Here is a 13,923-nt window from a genome sequence, read left to right as displayed (position 1 = left end):
GACACAGGAACACATGAAGAAAAGGAGGTGCAAAAAGGTTTGGAAAGCCATAGCAGCTGGAGTCTGTCAGTAGGCTATTTAGAAAGTAATCCTGTCCCCTATCAGTGCAAAGTAATGTCGGGTGGTCTAGTCCAAATTGACACATATAAAAAGGTTTCTCTTCACCAAGGTGTCACACAAGAGGCATCTGATGATGGGGAAAAGCAAAGAGCGTCTCAAAACCTTCAGAAACCTATGTTGCAGAACATACTGATGGCATCGGTTCTGCACCGTTTTATCCGAGCCTATAGTGCCTCATTATCCGACACTAAAAAGAACAATATTTTACCATAAACTGGCCACGACCAGGTGCTCCTCACAAGATTTCTGACAGTCAAAAGAAATCTAAGAAGAGTCGTCCAAGAGCCAATTAAAGATCACCGACAGAGATAGACTAAGGCGGCTATAAATTTAAAAAAGAACAGTGAGTAACGCATTTAACCGCTATGGCCTCTATGAATGCTCACCATGCAAGTGTATTTGCGCGTTCAATACTTATTTCCCCCGCTGTATATCTCCAGTTATATGAACCTATAAAATCAACCAACTAAATTCGGAAAACCTAATAATTTGGACTAAAAAGTCAAACATTTGTTAAGAATCTGAAAGATCTAAAGTTTCATACAAACAACGATTATTTTTATGCGTGTGACACAACAAAACTAAACAAAACTGACAGATTCAGATTCTTAACAAATATTTGTCCTAGTTGGTGGGACATTTTCTTCTTACAACCGGAACCTTTTTCGTGTCCTGGTTGGTTTCAGGTCGGAGCCATTAGAAAGAAACACCGCAAGTATGTGTGTACCATACATCGACCCACGCTGAAGCCGTCGGTAGTGAAATGTGGACGAAAATCGTCTAAATCTTTTCGATATATTAACGAAAGAGGACAAAATTATTACCTTCAGCGGGTCTGTGTTTTTACTCCAAACTCCGACCAGCCACCATGAAGATCAAGAGACAGAAACAAGCCAAGAAAAACACCAGCTTCTACAAATACAACTTCAACTTCAGGCAACCTTTTCAGATCCTAATCGATGGGACTTTCTGTCAGGCGGCTCTGAAAAACAAGATCCAGATTAAAGAGCAGATCCCCAAATACCTGATGGGTGAAGTGCAGCTGTGCACCACAAAGTGAGTAGCTACATGGTGTTTTTTTTGTTTTTTGAGTTTAGTGAGTTCATTTCGGTCTTATGAAGTGCACACATCGATATACAACCGATTTAAACATTTAAATAAACAACACACAGCAATTAATTTCTTTTTTCCCCTTAAAGTATAACATTAAATCCAGAACAAAACAAATGTAGCTTGACCAAAAAGGTGTAGGCTGAAGCTTCAGCTTATTTTGCCTATATACCCTTCTTACATTAACAGTTTCCGTCAACTCATTTTAGAAATTTAGAAAGAACAAAACATGTGTCGGTATACATGGAGAAGGTAGTTTATGAGAAAACTGGTGTTCATAATTCAGTTTTATATTTATCTGTCCCATCACATTTAATAAATAAAACTCAGTTACAGTATTTTACCAATGTGTGTGTGTTTCCTTCCCCCAGCTGTGCACTGAAAGAGCTGGAGACTCTGGGGAAAGAGTTGTATGGAGCCAAAATCATCCTGCAGAGGTTTCAGGTCAGGAGGTGTGCGCATTTCAAGAGCCCAGTCCCGGCCTCAGAGTGTCTGCTGTCCATGCTGGGAGACACAAACCCACACCACTACTATGTAGCTACACAGGTAAGAAGAAGAGGTCCAAAGACACAAACACACACACAGCAGATTTTTTAAGTCATAGTCAGTGTAGATTGAGGTGAGTGAAAATGGAGAAAAGGGAACATCCTAAATCTACAGAGTTTTACAACACAAATTTGGATTTTTTTCCCCCTAAATGTTTCTCGTATCTTTTCTTTTTAACCTTTGAATTACAACACGTGGAAGAGATTTAAATTGAAAGAAATCCCTGGGCCCTCTATAATCAAACCTTTATTTTACCTTGGGAGACCATTGAGGAGTCCTCATTTACGGTGGTGTCGAGAAAACAGCAACACAACAAAACATAAAACAATATTAGGTAAAAACAAGAAATGAATAAAAGAGAACAATGAGTAAAAATGGATAAGACTTAGTGGAGTTAAAAACGGTTACAATCAAATAAAACAATGTGAAAGACTTTTAAACAGCTGTATTGATGGTAAAAAATATTCCATGCAGGTGCATTATCAAGAAAGATATTTGTCCCGTCTGTTTTTAATCATTTTATTCATAATAACGGTCTAGGAATTTGCAAGATTAGGTGAATTAGGGCAACTTTCGTTCTTGATTAATGAAAACATTCTTTTTTTTTTTTACTTTATTGCAAGGTTTCTCACCTTCACAAACATAGTCATAATCATTTCATTTTCTTAATTGTACCTTGCATTTTTTTTTCTTTTTTTTTTTCAAGTGTATATTCCAAAGTAAATAACAAACAATAAAATAAACAGAAAAACATATATGCAAACTGGTACTTCCCAAATGAGGATATCAAAGATAGGAAACAAACAAACAAAAGGATAAATAAGTAAGTTAATAATAATATAATAGAATAAACTAACATCAACTAATGGGATAATAAGCAGTGGTGCATGTATGCGTGTTCATGTATCTGTGTGTGTGCATGCATGTGAGCATCAGTTCATCTCCTTAATTTGATTGAATATTTCCACTGTTTTTATCAGCCTTTCTTTACAGTATAACTTATTCCAAATATGTATTTGTTCCCTATTTATAAAAGTTAATCTTTCCATCTCTAGACATTGTTCTGTTGTTGCTATCCATGCTCTTAATTTTGGTGTATTTGACTGTTTTCATGCTTTGGTCATTAAAGCAGAAGTAAGCGGAATATTTGTGTTAATATAAGTCTTAAATAGTTATATCTTCCGACAGCAATCACTTATATAGAGTGTTTGGTCCGAAACACGGGTCTGTCAGTCACTCTGCTCTGCTGTAAGCCGAGGAGAAAACGTCTTGTATACTTCCTTGTATCTTACAACCTTCATCCAATGAGGAGAGAGAACAGCATGAAGGGCTGTGTGTGCAGCCAAGGGACAAGGGACGTAGGGACGAGGACCAATAGATCCATGACGAGGGCGGGGGCTGCTAACTAACGAAATTAGCCAAAATGACCGGATCGCTTACTTCTGCTTTAATTTTTAATTTATTAATGAAAACATTCTTGGTAAATGCTTTCGCTTTCGTCTGTCTTGTGCCGGTCCAAGAATTTTACCGTGCACGCGGAGGCTCATGGGAAATGTAGTGTGAAAACACTTTTCTGTCCCAAAGTCTTCGTAGTCCCTTTAAGAAGCTGAAATCAGAGAATTTTGACATTTTTTCCTTAAACTACCCAAACCGATTATTTGATTCGAGTTGACGATTATTGATCGATTATTGTTAGAATAATCGATTAATTGTTGCGGCTCTATTTGTGTTTGATCTCCAGGACTTCACGGTGACCGCAGGCCTGAAGAAGATCCCAGGCGTTCCTCTGCTCTACATCATCCTCAACACCATCGTGCTGGACAAACCCAGCCAGGCGTCGCTCAACCACGTCCAGGCCGTCCAGCTGGGCCAGGTGGTGAGCCCGGCGCTGCAGCAGAGCATCCGCAGCCTGAAGCAGGAGCAGCGAGTCAGCCCGAAGGACGGAGAGAGGAGGGGGAAGAAGAGGAAGAGGAAACAGAACAACCCCAACCCTCTGAGCTGCCTCCAGAAGAAGAAGAAGAAAGGAGGGCCGACGCCACCGCTGAAGAATCCGTCGGGGGAGCAGGGGGAGAAGGCCAAGAGAAGTCGAAACAAGAAAAGAAAGACGGACTCGGCTCCTTCTGGTACAAACACATAACGATGCAGGAAGACAGAGACTCAGCCATGTTGTTTCTTCCTTTACCTATTATATGAAGATGACACAGATGTTCATGCTTAATATAACTCCAATCTAAATTCATCAGACTTTCCACATTAATGTTTGTGACAAAAAAAGAAGAGGAAAAAAACATTGTAAAAATACTGTTTATGGTATTTGTTTTATTTTGAAAAGTCTTTGCAACAGTTTCCAGGACTCAGGGCTTCACAGGCATGAAACTGAGACTGTTCAGAAACAGAGCAATATTTTATTTTTTTGAGATTGAGATTGAGAGGATTTGTCTCGGCTTTTATACAAAATAAAAAAAAGCAGGTTTACAGGCACGTAGTTTAAAGTATAAGATGCACTCAGACGTTACATGATAAACAGTTTATATCGATGGGGATATCAAAAACAACGCATTTAGCAGTCTTTGCAGAAGCACAAGGAAGAGGTGTGGTCACGATTACTTGCTTATACTGCACGTTATGTCATTTTAAAAAATGCTTTCTGCTTGATTCATTCTGGAGTACTTCTGTCGTATGTATGAGTTTAGAGTCCAAAACAATGACGCACATCCCACATGTGTCCGTTCAGACTTTCTTTGATCATGTCTGAGGTTTCCAAGTCATTCTTTACATTAAAAATCTACTTTTTCAATACAAAAACAATTCATTCTCTATAACTGTGATACAGTATAACATTAAATAAACATTGACCAGAGTATGTATTTGATTTACACTGTCAAATGTTACTGTGGAACATTCTCACACCACAACAGCTGAATAGTCTTCATTATCAAGACAATATATTACTGTATGTCACCCAGTAACTAAATGATTATCAATATATATATAAAAGGGACATTGGATAAATTCAAGTCATTTTTTAAGATTTAAAGAGCAAGACAGCGATAAAAAGTCTCTGGAGCAATTTAACTCTACTGAAATATAACAGGACAGAACATGCACATATGGCAGATCACTGACGTTGTCTACAGGTTAAAACTCTAGACATCGAGTCCTAATTCAATACCACACACTATAAACTCACCCCAGGAGTTTTTTTGTAGTTAGGAAATGATCTTAACTGTTTTAATCCAAACAGGAAGTGATTCATACTGACCCAGACTGACACTGCTGATTCTCCATTATCCAGTGTTAGTAGCTTTTATGCTTTTTAGGGTTTTGTAGAGCTGTTTAATCATCATCTACAACTGGATTTAAATTAGATTTCCAGCTGTGAGAAGCCTCTCCATTTCCTGAAAACACTTCGGGCTCAGATCCTGCTCAGAATTAAGTGCGTTGTACAGATTTGGGACACGACTGCAGTTTTGTTGCGAGGCGTAAACAGTCTGATGCAAGCAAAGCATTTGCAAAAACTACTGTTTTTAAAGTGCTAGGCTACAGATGTTGAACAATTGCATTCCTGGTTTGAGTTGCAAATCACTACTGTCAACTGCTGAATTGTACTGTAGAAAACTGGATAATAGTGCATGCTCCTTTTAGCTGCTTAAATGAGAACCTCCAGATGAGATCTTTTTTTTGTTTTGTTCCCAGCAGTAGTGGGAGAGATGAGCCTGCAAGTAACATGGCTGATTGGTTTGCCGCTGTGTAAACACACAGTTGTCTTCCAATGTAAACATTTCTTCACATACCACTCCTTTTAAATTTGGTGCCACACCAGTGCAACACAGCAGCTTCATGTGGGATGTAGTGCTTATCACAGTTGGTGACATCTGTTTGAAAAACAGAAAAGAGTATAAAGCAACTTCAAACAATGAGCAAATAGAGTAGAATTTATATATATATATATATATATTAATACTATTAAGAGACATAATAAATATAAATTCATTAGTAAATAATAATAAAAAGAAAATAGTCCATTGTTTGAAGTTGCAATCCTCTTTTTCATCTCATGGGATTTGTCACGCAATAAATCTCTTAATGGTCCAACCATGTTATTCAGCCCTATTTGCTCCCATCACTGCTTGACAGCAACTTATTGCAAACAGAAGATTTAAAAAACAAACAAACAAACATACTCATTAAACTCCAACATTGTAGCCTACTAAAATACAAAGTCAATAAATTCAAATAAATGAATAAAACATTTCAGAACTCAGTGCTGTGTTGACCAAATGTAAGGAGGATGCGGCAGAATGTTATTTTTTCCTAGATGATGTGGAAGCGAGGTCCGGGTGTGGCGATGATGTCGCTGTACGGCTCCTCCTGGACCAGCTCCACCGCCTGCTGCTTCTTCAGGACCAGGAAGCTGTAGAACTTCGCTGCCGCCTGCTTCCTGTTGTTGTTCCTGCACAGGTCCAGCAGGCTGACCGACTGGGCGCCTGTTTTGGCCATCACCCTCTGACGCGAGAGAGAGAGAGAGAGAGGGGAAGGAAAGGCTCAAGTACTTGGGGTCTCTCGATCATTTCAAATATGTCAGTAGTGAACTTTGCTACATGTACTCAGAGGGCTGTGGTCTCTACTTTTGAATAATATTAACTGCTGTATTATTGTCATTATCTTGCATCATCAACAGAGCATCCAGAATCACTGGCTCCCCCTTACCATCACTTGAATCACTTCACCACAAACGGACACTGCGCAGAGCCCGGAAAATTGTCACTGATCCCACTCATCCTGCACACTCTGCCTTCCAGCTGCTCCCCTCTGGGAGGCGCTACAGGACAGTGGCCTCCAAAACAACCCGCTTCAGAAACAGTTTCATCCCCACTGCAATAAATATCTTGAACTCTGTACACTGTGGAACAAGCATGGCCCTATAAGTTGTAATTGTGTGTTTGTCTATACATGTTATATGTTTGGAACCTGTACCAATGAGCTGTACTGGAAGCAAATTCCACCAGCCTGGCTGTGTGGTCATTAAAAGAATAATAAAAAAAAAATCTTCTGCCTCTTCAAAGATGACAACATATACACACCTGTAGACCATGAAGCATCTGCTGGGTTCTCTTGTTCCACCTCCTCTCCTCCTGGTCCTGGTCTCCTCCCTGCACCTCATCCTCCTGACACAGGAAAAAAAACCAAGTAAATACTGATAAAGTCCTGGATACAGTGAGTGTATTCATTAAATAAGTCAAGGGACAAACAAAGCCACCTCTTCATCAGAGTCATCATCGTTCTTTTTCTTGTCTTTATCCGCGAGCAGGTCCAACTCTATCATCTGGCTGATGTTAGTGGTGGTTTCCTCAGGCGCCAACTCCACATTAGACGATGTCTCCAGCTGCTGAGACACATTACAGGCCTTGGACCCCTGCTGCTGCTGCTGCTGCTGCTGCTGTTGCTGCTGATCCAGAGCTCCCATCTAGAGGAGTGTAAGTGAGACACAGAGGGAGGGAGAGTTGTTGTGACTAAATAGAGTTACTAAAGTTAGAGGACATTCAGTACAGAGAGATATCAGCTGTGGAATAGCTGTAAGGATGGGTGGCGTGTAACGTCGTCTTCACTTCAAAGGCTACTTCAGTGTGAACTCACGGGCAGAGCTGGCTCCGTGTCCTGGGATTTACGTTTCAGGCCGCGTTGGGAGGACGGCGGCGGCATGACTGATTCATCCAGCGTCGTCCTGCTGCCCTCCACAGTCGAGGTCTGAAGTGCACTGGCCTCCTCCATGATAGTCTGGTCTGAAAGACAAGTGGATAACGCACACTAGAAAAACTCCCACTCTTTTCTCAAAATCATTTTCCAGGACTTTTCCAGGACATTTTCAGCTGCTACCGTATGACAGACAAGTTATCACACCATACACTAATACATCCCCCGTCCCATTCATTCTTTGGAGAAGTGTCCTTTTCGTCACGTGCACCTTATTTTGTATATTTAACCAGTTTGTTTCTATGTTTATTACTCTAACCCCCAGAAGTCTGATTAAAAGAGGTGCAGTTTATGGCTCTAACTGAAATAATCTCTTACATGCTTAGAAATTCTGACAAATTTATCATAGAACCACACAAACATGTTATTTTTGTTTTTAAACCACGCCCACTACAGCTCTCTGCTGCTCCTCTATCTGTCACTCAGCAGAGGAGACAAGGAGACTGCGGATGCGGGAGAGAAAACCCTCATGCTTGCAGTCCGATACTGGAAACACCATCAACTCAAAGTCTCTAGTTTTCTCACTAGGCACTTCTTTGGGAAAGTTACAAGTCAAATAGAGCTCTGGTAGCTGATAATAATTTTCCAGGACAACTCAAGCTTTTCCAGGACATTTTTTCTAACTTTTCGTGTGTTTTCAATGACTGGAAAATTGGTCAACCATTTTCCAGGTTTTCCAGGATGCGTGGGAACCCTGACAACTGAACACAAAAATTCATTCTCACCCATGATGTCCCTCTGCTGGTGGCCTGTGGTTTCCTCTTTGGGAACCTCTGGGTTCTCCAGGTCTTTGAGGAACTCATCCAGACTGTCAGCCTCTCCGCCTTTCCTCCTCTTCCTCAGCTCATCTGGTACCAGCGGTGTCAGACACCTTGTAAACATCTAAAAACAGAAAAAAGGAGAAAAAATTAAAGAGGCAAATAGATAAGAATATTTTTTTAACGCTGTAAGGTGTGTGTAACCATCCCTCTGTTTTACCTTCAGCAGCCTGGCGTTCCAGAGCGGCTGAGCAGGAAGAGAGAAAAGCTTCTCCACTCCTCCGGTCTCCTTCCACATCATCAGCTTCTTGGTGGGAGGCGCCAGGTCCAGGGTGGTGACGATGTCGGAGTAGTCGGACAGCTGTGCGCGGATGGTTTTACTGTCCAGCTCCTTCACGCTGTCCACAATCAGCTTCCTCTTACGCTTTGCCTTGGTTTCCTTTACTGCATAAACCGCAGAGGGACAGATATAAAACTTAGCAGCGCAAACCATTTGTATATAGTCTTGACTTTCATTTAGACTGAATTTTCCATAATGTGAAGTACAGAGATTGAGGAACCGCTGCTTCACCTGTGATGTCAATGGGCTCCAGAGCGAACGTTTCTTCCTCGTTGTGAACCAGAGTGGTCTGTTCTGCCTGGTCTGCCATGGCTGGAAGCGGCTCCGTTGGGCCTGAGTCGGGACTGTCCGGGGCTCCCGCTAACAACACACAACACACAGCCGCTCACCACACTGGATGGTTTTCAACACGAGGAGCTGTTGCAACACATGAAAGACTTGTTGCCGCTGTTATTTGTGGAACCGACCTGAGAGGGCATCAAAATCATCATCATCGTCTCCATGGTCCTGAGGCATCATCACGCTCTCTGCGATGGCGGGAGGATCGTCGAAGATGCCGCCTCCGTCCTCATTACTCAGCAGCTTGTCCACTACGCAGAGATATAAATGTAGGTAGTGTGTTGTGTTGTTTCTCATGTTATAAAACAGCTGTCTTAAAATGATCACACAGATTAAGCGTAGGATCTTACCCAGCATGCCTCCCTCGTTGCTCTCCATGGGGTTGTCTCCGAAGTCGTCCTTGTACTGGTCGTCGTACTCCAGGTGGTTGGACTTGTCGGCCATCTGGTTGGTTACTCCTTCGGCCTCCAGCAGCAGGTTGGAGGCCGACGTTCCCATGATGTCCACCTCAAACGCACTCTCTTCCCGCATCATCTCCCGGTCGTCCATCCCAAAGTCAGCTGCACAACAGAAAACGTGTATCCTTACAGAACATAATGTGTGAATGTGGGCGAGCTGAGGGCATCATGCTATCAACTAACAATGAAAAATAAATACTCTTGAGTGTTTAAGCTGCTAGTGGATCTCAAAAAAGCAACATTTCATGTACCTCGTGGAAGTGTCATATAATGAGGTAGGCGTGTGTTGAAGTAATCCCCGGGGGCAGTTTCAGGAGATCTGGGCCGCTGCAAACGCTCAAGTTTGGAGAGTTTTTTTCTAAAGTCTCATTTTGTAACGTCACAACTTCAGCGGAAGTCCCTATATGGCAAGTCGCCTGGCCCTGGCCTCAGTGCCCAGTGGTAATGTGAGAAGGGGCGTGTCACTATGCAGCAGCCCCTCATTAAGTTGACCAATCACAGCAGAGTTAGCGTGGTGGTGGGGGCGCTGAATCTGAGCGTTTTAGAGCGAAGCCGGAACGAGTACAGAGACAGCTTGTATGCAGTAAGTATGAAGTTTTTTTTATCAATCTAAACTTCCAATAGTGCTCCACTGGGGTTCAATATAACATTAAAAGCCCCTAAAATGAGCATATTAGGTCCTCTTTAAGAATACATTACTGAACAAAAGTGTACATGCTCTGTAGAAAGACACCTACCGAAGTCATTGTCCTGCAGCAGGTTGAGGTTGCCCACCTCCTCTCTCATGGTGATCTCCTCCACTCTGCTCTGGTTCAGGTTGAACTGCTGAGCCACGTCAATGTCACTGGAAATAAAAACACGCTGCACGGTCGATACACTATTTATCTTATATTCACAGCTCTTCTGCTCAAATATAATTTTATTTTTATTTTTAGGAGAAAAGTGGGAAAGATGAAATGCGCTGCAGCTAAACTGAACCCACACTTTGTTGATTTCTTCAGTATCTTCCAGGAGTTAATTTGTGTTGTAGAGCTTGTCAGCCCACATGTTTTGTCTCTTTTTATCTACATTTCCCAGAATATTCAAATGAGTTACACTTTTGACAGTGAGGGTAAGAACCATCACAGTAATTCTATACTGGAAAGAAAACTGAAAATGTTTCTGAGCATGAACAACATGGACATGGTGTTTGTTGCATGTCTTTCTATGATATTTTTCCCTGTCATCTCCATTCTCCTCTCCATCCTCTCTTATCTCGTTTTCTCCTGCAGATGCAGACTGTTCGAGGACTCACTCGAGGTCTGGTAGTGGCTGGTCGAAATCATGGAACTCCTCAGGAAGAGTGATGGCGTTGTACGCTGCCTCTCTGTTCTCCTCTGGAAGATCCACCACACCTGAAACACCACAGTGTAGGAAGAAGGTTACAGCGTGTGATGGGCAGGAAAAACTGATGGGAGTCATACAGTAGGTGAGAGTTATGAATCGCCCCAAACCTGGTCTGAACGCCATCTTGATCTTGATGAAGGCTTCGTTACAGTCCGCCAGCAGGTACTTGGCCTTCCTGTGGTAGATCCTCACCACCCCCAGCAGCAGATGCCCCGATGTCCGTAAAGCCATTTTCACCTGTAAAGGTAATGATAAAAGGTATGTCCAGGGGGAAATCTGTTATTATACAGTGAAATCAATCTGCAGTGTTTTATATAAACTATACATCAAGGTACAAAAGCCCAAACAATGTTAGAATTAGGGTTTGGGTTTTTAAAAAATCGATTTTCCGATTCATATCAATCTTTATAGGGATAACAAATCATAAAATCCTTAGATCGATCTTTTAATGTATGCTATTACTTTGCGATAGTGATTATCACCCACAACTGTTTACTTCTGGAGTGGGTCATATTAAATAAATGTGCATTAATGCAACTGCTTTTTAATGTAAGCATTAATATTTTTAATGATGCACCAGATTAGAGAGTTTAATCTTTGTACAATTTGCAGCCTTAGTTTTGTTAAAATCTCTTTCATAACCAAAAAAAATGGTATTAAAACTGAAATATCTCTGAATGAATCAATATTGAATCGAATCGGGACTTTGTGAATCGGAATCAAATTGATTCAGTAAATCAGTAGCGATGCCCAGCCCTAGTTAAAATGGTGTCTTTAAGTCTAACCAGCGGGCACAAAACTCAAGATGTTAAGTTTAATAAGATGTAAAAACCAACAACTATCATCAGCAACCATTTCTTAGTTTTGCTATATTAAGATTATTATAATTACTTGCCAAATTTGTAAAATTCACTTAGGATATTTCACCACTTTCTGACACAAGTGTAAAGCTAAAGGATGAATTTGGCGGTGATGCACAATCATCAATCTGTGAGGTGTCAATCCTAAAAGTCTGATGATCTGCTGAATTTGACTTTGTTCTTGTGACTCAAAACTAAATGTTACATCAAACATCAGCAGCTAATACCAAACAGGCTACAGGATCTCTGGGACTACTTTTGTGTGAGTCTGAAACATCAACCCCCAAAAGTACCAACTACACATAAACCCGTGAAGCGTTACCTTGGGTGAGATGATGCTCTCAACGCTGCTCTCCAGATTACACTCAAACACATGCGCTTTGGTCAGCTTCTTGTCCCAGTGGGCCGCCAGCCAGATTTTGGCCAGCGGCCCACGTTTGCTCAGGACAAAGTGAGCGTAAAACATCGTCTCAGCGTCTTCTCACCACAAGGGAAAGGGGAAGGGGAAGGGAGTCTGGCCTGCAGAGAGAAAACAACACACAGGGGCGAAACATCACAGTTTGTATGAAATCACAACTCTCTCAATAGGGAAACAGAGCTGGGAGGACACACTCAGGGTGTTGTCTCATCTTTATGAGACTCTTTGAAGAAGAAACAACAGATTTGAATATATTTATTAAGACTTATTTAAAAGCTGCTATGATTCTGATAAATAGCCTATAGACAAAAACAATTACGGTAATTAATCAAGAAAATAATCTGCATATTAACCACTAATAAAATGGAACTATAGTTGCAGGCCTAATTTCTTTTCTCCTTGTCAAGCTCTGTCAACATTGTTCAGGTGAAGTAAAAAGATTGGTGTTTGTTACATTTTCACCTTTTAATTTCCTGCCCCAATATAGTATGCTCCAGATCAAAACCAGATCATAGCTGCAATACAAATCAATTAGTTTTACACTGAATGGTCAGACAGAACAGAAAACGGCGGCTCTGTGTTGTGTTATTGCTCAGTGTCTGTCACTGAAGCAAAAGCTGGGACAGTTTCCAGTGACCAACTTTAATACTCTCACAACCAGGCCAACAAAATGAAGCAAGTAAAATAAACACACCCCAGGACAGCTCTGCTGGAATAATAGAATAAACACTGTTTGCAGACATTGAGATGTCTCAGAAAGCTAAACGCCATCCCCGGTGATAATACTGCATTCCCCTCACCTCTGAGGTCACAAGCTCTGAGCTCTGGTTACGACATGTTAACAATACAGGAAATGCAAACCTTTGGCTAGTTATTGTTATTAGGGTTGTAACAACACACTATGTGATAGTTAGTGCATGCAAGCAACATGTTGCGTCTTCAGGCGTGGTTACATAACTTTTGACGCTATAGTTAGCGTGACTTTATAACTAAGTTAAAAGTAATGTTAACTACTGTTACACTACCTTATGTGCAACAGTAATTAACGTTACTTTTTCTTCTTTTGTTCATGGATTATCAACTGCAGCCATTTGCTCTTCTCCTTCTCGTCAGAAGGCAAGCAATAGAAGGACAATGGCAAGGTCTTTTTGGACTCTGATCTGTTAAAACAGCGAGGGACACAGCACTGCGGCATGTTTGAAAGTCGAGAGCCAGCACTGTTTTTTTGTTTTTTTTGCTTTTTTCACAGCACAGTTTGGGCCCGGAAACAGTATTATTCAAACATTGCTTCGTCAAGAACATTAGTTGGTGTAAACACACTAACCAATCTGAGATGTTTAGCTGTGTGTTTGCCTTTGTTGAGGTCACACTGTCGTCTTAACTCTTTCGCGACCATTGACGAGTTAACTCGTCACAGCCTGCCGAACGTTCACGACCACTGACGAGCAAACTCGTCAAAACCGTTTTTTTTACAGATTAAGATAATAGACACTCTGAGGTACCCTGTGTGTGAATATGGTAGTCCTCTGATATGTAAAACTGTTTTAAACTAAAATCAAAACATAATGTTTTTTTATAAACTGTGTGATCTTGGTTTTGTTTGAGTAATAGTTCTCCTTGAATGCTGCTCTGGGGACAGCGTGCAGCGCTGTGCGGCCGTCGGCTACAGTGTTGCGACTTTCTCGCTGAATCTGGCGACTTTCCAAACCCTCTTTTGACAAAAGCGACCGACGACAAATCTGGCGAGTTTTTCCGGTGTTGTTTACAAACGTTTCTGGTTTGGAGACTCGGATCTGAAAGCCCGTTATCACAGCTGTTTTCACGGTGCAGCGGA

General features: G+C 41.4%; 2 protein-coding genes across 3 annotated transcripts; one reads left to right on the top strand and one right to left on the bottom strand.

The window, feature by feature from the left end:
- The first annotated feature begins 759 nt into the window (after positions 1–759).
- Positions 760–4,535, top strand: utp23 (UTP23 small subunit processome component). Its single transcript, XM_083981796.1, has 3 exons — positions 760–1,176; positions 1,602–1,776; positions 3,518–4,535. Exons 1-3 carry the CDS (start codon positions 989–991, stop codon positions 3,911–3,913), a joined length of 759 nt encoding a protein of 252 aa, XP_083837922.1. The 5' UTR covers positions 760–988; the 3' UTR covers positions 3,914–4,535.
- A 1,555-nt stretch (positions 4,536–6,090) lies between these two features.
- On the bottom strand, positions 6,091–12,137 carry LOC310994166 (double-strand-break repair protein rad21 homolog A-like; the record flags this gene model as incomplete). Of its 2 annotated transcripts, none has more annotated exons than XM_083982756.1 (13): positions 6,091–6,282; positions 6,861–6,944; positions 7,037–7,243; positions 7,414–7,559; positions 8,256–8,412; positions 8,509–8,732; positions 8,860–8,988; positions 9,096–9,218; positions 9,318–9,527; positions 10,163–10,269; positions 10,720–10,819; positions 10,919–11,048; positions 11,994–12,137. In XM_083982756.1, 13 exons carry the CDS (start codon positions 12,135–12,137, stop codon positions 6,091–6,093), a joined length of 1,953 nt encoding a protein of 650 aa, XP_083838882.1. The 2 variants fall into 2 exon arrangements, with proteins under 2 accessions (XP_083838882.1, XP_083838883.1); XM_083982757.1 differs by having other exon boundaries at positions 7,037–7,195.
- Positions 12,138–13,923: the final 1,786 nt, after the last annotated feature.

The sequence above is a fragment of the Trachurus trachurus genome (assembly GCF_905171665.1).
Source record: "Trachurus trachurus genome assembly, chromosome: 11".
Taxonomy (NCBI): Eukaryota; Metazoa; Chordata; class Actinopteri; order Carangiformes; family Carangidae; genus Trachurus; species Trachurus trachurus.
Note: the sequence above shows the minus strand (reverse complement) of the source record. Positions and strands in the feature narration are given on the sequence as shown.